The sequence below is a fragment of the Bidens hawaiensis genome, unplaced genomic scaffold (assembly GCF_021521415.1).
Source record: "Bidens hawaiensis isolate Kalapana, Puna unplaced genomic scaffold, B.hawaiensis_p1.1 tig00055902_1, whole genome shotgun sequence".
Lineage (NCBI taxonomy): Eukaryota > Viridiplantae > Streptophyta > Magnoliopsida > Asterales > Asteraceae > Bidens > Bidens hawaiensis.
In genome coordinates, this window is record NW_027500074.1 from 61,315 (window position 1) to 67,227 (window position 5,913).

Consider the following 5,913-nt stretch of genomic DNA (forward strand, 5'->3'; position numbering starts at 1 on the left):
TAATTATTATATTTAGTATAAATAATCAATCTCGTTAATTATTCGTCATTTACCGATTAAACTTCTTAAGCGGATTTTGGTTCGTTGCCCTAGGTGTAACTCTTATGGGTCACAACCCGGTCGGCCACGTTGACTTTAGCCGACCGGTCCATATTTCCAGCAGAGATCTTGTTACTCATAAGTTATTGTGTTATCCGTGCAGATTCTTATATATTGGTTTTTAGTTTTAGGCATGATTCATGCCCTATTGCCTAGGTTTTTTCGACATTAGTGTTGGCGCAATATCAAATCATAAAATATAAAATCAAAGCAAATACTAGAAGCAAAATGTGTTGTCTGATAGATAAAAGCAACAAGTTCGAAGTTGAAAACTATTTACTTTAACAAACAAAACAAAATACATAAATAACTTGAATAGCTACTTGGCTCGGCCCGTGCCATCTCTCGTTTTGAGTTCTTTCTCACTCGACTTCATTTTCTTCCTCGTCCTCCACGTCGTCAATTCCAACCCATTTAGTAAAGGCAAAAAGGAACTCCTTAAAGTTCACCATTCCATTTTTATCCCAGTCCATTTCTTCTGCATATACACACAAAACTCATATTAGAGGTGATCATTCGACTTGTTTACTTTCGAATGTGATGATTTAGTTATCATCTCAAACAAGTAAGAGTCTATTTTTAGTGATACAACCTTCTAAACTGTTTTACTAAAGGTTCACACCATTATCATAATGATGTAGTCGTAAAAGCATATTTAATGAATTAATTATCAAAGAAAATATACAAAAGAAAGAAGGGAGAAGACACACCGAATCTTTTCATGGCTATGCGCCCAGATGATCGCTCCCCAGAAGTAGATTCATTTATAGCATGAACCATCTCGCTCTTGCTAACATAACCGTCCTTGTTTTTGTCCAAAAACATAAATGAGTCAACCAATGTTTCAAAAGTTGCTTCTAGATCGGGGATTCCGATTCGTGCACTCTTTATCAATGTTAAGAATGTAACAAGATGAAAGAAACACAATTTTAACTACTTCAAAAATCAATCAAGTTTAGAACTTTTAATGATTTTGGACCAACGCGACCCACCCATTTTGCCAAGCACGAGTAGATTATCGACCACACGGATACAGAATGAGCAGAAACAGGATCTTTCTTGAGCAGATAAACTAGACATAGAAGTACAATGAACTCCTTGAAGGCTATTCCCATGTCCTTGTTTATATCACACTCCTCAAATAGATCATTAATTTCCTCATCCGTGAAGTCAATTTCCAGCTTACGGAAGCAATGATTCAATTCTTTAGGATCGATTGAACCACTTTTATCTTCATCTATACTCACAAAATAAGAACACAACACATATTTATATATATAGTACTTTTATATTTCTGATATACGATTTAATATTAAAAGGAAGCTAAAAAGTTAGATGCTTACCAAATTGTTCAAATATAGCTTTGCACTTTCTTAGACCGGAGTCAATTTTTGGGAACTTTAAGATTATGGTATTGAAGGATTTCATGGTTGTTCCTTTAGATTCTCTCCTACGCATTGTCTCGAGGATCTTGACTTCAAGTTTGGTTGTTGGAACCGAAGTCAAAGGGGAGTCATCTCCCTTGGACAACTTACCACCCATTGTCTACTAGTAAGAGAAAGTAGGAAGCGAAATACTGCAAATGGAAGAAACGATTATAATCATTGTTAAGAGTATAAGAAGAAATACACCTAAACGGCAAAATCATCCAATTTTGACTTTTGTAGTCAAGCATGTCTTTTCTTGAAAAAGAATGTGTTTGGGATTTCTTCAGCTTTTACCAATACCTATGGTTTAGTTAGTTCTTAGGGCGTTTGGCAAATACTTAATTCTGTCATTAGATAAACGCGATTACCTAACTATCCCCAACATCAAGCACAAAACACAATCTGGATCATGAATTCAGTTTTCCTGACTCTTATCCAGGATTAAGGGGGTGCTTGGATGTAGTGATTTACATTTATAATTTGTGTCAGTTTTGTTATCCCTGAATAGATAATATTGACAAGAATAACTTGAAAATGAAAATTACAGATCCCAAATTGGCATAATAAATAAATAAATTAAGTTAATAGTGAAGTATGAAAGATAAAGAAAACCCAGTTTGGAAGAATTGAAAATAAAGCAGCTATCTATCAGAAAAAGCATGCAATCACGAGAAAACCCAGCAAGCAACAATTGGGTATTAGTCAATTAAAAGGATGGATTCACAAATCGAAGCATTAGAGGGGAAAACCAGCACAGCACAATAAACCAATTAGGGCTTGAATAAGTTGTTACCAAGTGCGTTGAATCTGAACCAAGCCAAAACGACAACGTTAGCCACGAGTGAGTAGAGGGTGTATTTATTTATTTATGATGCTAACACATTGATTGATTGAATTTAAAGGAAATGCGTCGTGAAGAAGAGTGCGTCGATGAAAAATATTGTCAGTCAACCTTTGTCTCCTTCCTTCCTTCCTTCCTTCCTTCCTTCCTTTGATTATCATAAAATAATATCATTAGGTTTATTTTAAAAAAAAGGGGGTGGGATTTGTTAATGGGATATACGGAGCTCCGGATTTTGTTCCTCATTGTCCCATTTTCCAAGTTTTATTGTAAACTACAAATTGCACCTTTGGTTAATAAGCACATGCTGTGTGCATTTTGACATACAATATGCAATTACTTGAATGCCCCTTGTCGAGTATTTTTAATAGTAATAAAGAGCTTTAATTTCACCCCAATATTCATCTTGTACTCGATTGACCGTCTTCGTCTCACATCATCATGCACCGGTGTTCGTCTTTTGAGTAGCATGATCGATGTCACACATGTAGTTTGCTTGTGTGGTGCCACTACATGCTTTCGAACATTGTGTAAGTGTTACAATGTAGAATAACTGAAAGCATTTTCAGTGTTAATGTTTCAATTTTGTTAATTGTTCATTGTTTATGTTAATGTTTCAATTTGGTTAATATGTTCAATATTGACCCAATTTGGTGAATTAGGTCAGTTTGATTGCTCAAATTGGTTCGTGGTTTTTGTCTTTTTCTGTTAATTGCTTTCAATTAGCTTAATTGTTCAAAAACTGTTGGTCTGGAAGCAATTAGTGTGTTAAGTTTTTCAATTTGTTGAATTTGGTCATCATAATGCATTCTTGTTACAAAATGATAGTTGTGGCTGGATTAGGTGAGATGATACTTTAAATTGCTCAAGATGTAAAAAGGTAATTCCTGCTCTGATAAGGACTATTAACAAAAAAGAGAAAATGGCTAAAACAAAAGCTTTCGAAGCAACAAAATGGAATATTTATTTAAGAATTAATTGGTTGTTGTTTGTTGTTTATGTATTCAAGTTTAACTAGTATTGTAATGTGAGAGTAATGTTGCTTCTTTATGTGTTATGTGACTGTTTGTTTATGTATTTTTGACTTCAATCTATTTTTGTCAATTTGATAGCCATCTTGTAAGCATATTGAACCTATTAAGGTGTAAGTCCTGAAACCGGATCTATGCAATATGATATCAACAAACCAACGTTATTGCGGAATATAACGTAGGGTGATTCAATACAATCAATAGCAATACGTAAGGAAAACGAGATCTTGCTTCAAAACACACGTTGTATTAACGTCGGGTGCTTAAGCACTAGGTTACACGAAAATCGTTCACCACACAAACAATGTGAACGCATGACAACAGTTGCAGTTTCTTTGTCGAACATCCAGAATCTCATATTATCCAGGGTTCCGTCCGGAATTGCTTTGGGCACAGGAATATAAGTAGCCTTATTTATTGCTGGCCACATAACGTTTACCATAGTATTTCCCGTCCTTGGATCTCTAACCCCCTTTGCCTTCTTTAAGAATGACTCAACGGCTGTCATGTTCGGAAAAACCCTATCCACCTGATTTCTCAGAAAGTTCCAAAAGTCTGCAACTCTCTTATCATGAGTTGGATTGTGAAATGGTGCATTGATAAGGTATCTGAGATCTACCTTTGTCCAGGATCCGAAATCCTTCATTTTCTTTTAGTACTCGGTATTCCCAGACCTTCGTTTAACCCACCACGTATTCTTCTCAGAATAAAAACCCATGACATAACCCCAGAACGGTCACCATACCTGTCAGAAAAACCCTTTTCAAATGTAACAATGAACTTATCTGGATGATCGGAAGATTCAACATTCTGGTTAGAGTTCTTTATAAAAATAATCTTCTTCTGAATTCGGTCCGACTGTTCATCAGATCTGGGAGGTGCAGAAAAATATTGTTGTAGTGACTCAGATTCATCATGTTTTGAGTTGGATGACCACTAGAATTGCCACCTTGATCAATAGTGGGTGTCTTTGAAGTTGCGTCTTTGCTGCTCTTGAATTCATCCCCAAACTTTCGAATGAGTTTCTGTTGAAGGTCCAGATATATAGCAGTAAGACCACCCATACTTGAATGAAGCTCTTTAATCTTATAATCCTTTTCTGATTTGCTAGCTTCAAGTTCTTGTATCCGCACATCTTTCACAACTGAGTCTTGTTCGAGTTCAAAGACTCGACGTTGTAAAGCCTGCATAACCACGGGTTCAGCTTCAAGTACAACTCCTTTTCCTTTTTCTGCATAAATTGATCTTGCATGGCAAGAATATAAGCAATCTTTTAAGAGGCACTGGAGCTTGACTGACCAGTCGGGTTGGATGATCCCGATGGCTTGTCAAAAACCGGAGTATCAGCTTCAAATTCAAATTCCCGAGCAATATCCTTAAAAATCGTTTCTTGAGTTTGAAGCTCAGTAGTGGATGGACTTGTGTCAACGTGAGTCTCAGTAATGTCCAACTCACGTTCTTGTTGGCTTGGTGTAGTTTTAGTTGTGGTTTCAGTAATCAAAACGCCTGGTCTTGGATCTTTCTTTCCCCTTTTTCATGGAACAAGATTAGCGTCTGATTCTTCCGGAATGTCTTCATCTTGAGTTTCATCAACTGTATGAGGAGGTTTCAAAGCAGTTGACTGAACTAATTCCTTGAACTTCTCAAAATCCTTTTAATTGCTCAACAGACGGAGCAGTTTCTGTTTCACGGTGTTCTGTTTCATCTTCATCTGAAATGCCCTCAAACGCAGCAGCACGCCCCTGAACCGGCGCCACATGCTCTTCCGCAACCTGAGCACTGACTGACACAGTCTCAGTTTCAGTAAACCTGCCAAACATAACCAACTCGTGAAGGCCTTGATAAACCACCTTTGATCCCTTCCTAGACTGCTTCATCAATCCAAAAGTATTGGGTCCCATTGACTTCATATCCAGCGTCTCGACGGACTTAACAAGATCAGGATAATGTGAATCGGAGATCATCTATAAAAACCGATGATACATAAGAAACATCTCTTTCTTCTTTCCCTTCAAGTTTCTCATCATCTCATCGAACACGAACTTGGAGTAATTGTAGTTCAAATTCATGATCAAAGCAACAACAACCGACATCTGAATGTGGCTAATCTCATCAGATCCCCTTTTCTTCCTGACACTCAAGTGAAGAACGTGTGTATCAAAAATCTCCAGTAAGGATGAAACAACTTCTTGATAGCAGGAGGATAAGATCCCTCATAGCCCATCCTGGCTAGAATTTCTATGACAACGTCAGCCGAATAATCCGTTGGATAGTCAGGTTGATCTCCAAATAAAAGAACCTCGCGTATAATGGCCTCGAAGATAACCAGCGGCTTCTTTTGAACTTTGGAGTCTATAGTAACGACTCCACCTACTCCTTGCTGATTTATCGAGGCATTGTTCCAGAATTCCGTGATCATATTCTAGCATATGACATGAGTCTCTCGTAAGGCGTGAGAAATCCTGCAAGTGTTGAGACCGACTATCATGGACTTACTCCTTGTGTGCCAAAGGTG

At 37.2% G+C, this 5,913-nt stretch overlaps 1 protein-coding gene across 3 annotated transcripts; it reads right to left on the reverse strand.

The window, feature by feature from the left end:
* Positions 1-293: 293 nt before the first annotated feature.
* LOC143601213 (putative calcium-binding protein CML21) lies at positions 294-2,408 on the reverse strand. Of its 3 annotated transcripts, none has more exons than XM_077078681.1 (5): positions 2,320-2,408; positions 1,443-1,644; positions 1,134-1,336; positions 810-984; positions 294-577 (listed from the first exon to the last, which is right to left on the reverse strand). In XM_077078681.1, exons 2-5 carry the CDS (start codon positions 1,639-1,641, stop codon positions 462-464), a joined length of 693 nt encoding a protein of 230 aa, XP_076934796.1. In that variant the 5' UTR covers positions 1,642-1,644; positions 2,320-2,408; the 3' UTR covers positions 294-461. The 3 variants fall into 3 exon arrangements, with proteins under 3 accessions (XP_076934796.1, XP_076934797.1, XP_076934795.1); XM_077078682.1 differs by having other exon boundaries at positions 1,443-1,647; XM_077078680.1 differs by lacking the exon at positions 2,320-2,408 and having other exon boundaries at positions 1,443-1,698.
* Between the last annotated feature and the right edge of the window lie 3,505 nt (positions 2,409-5,913).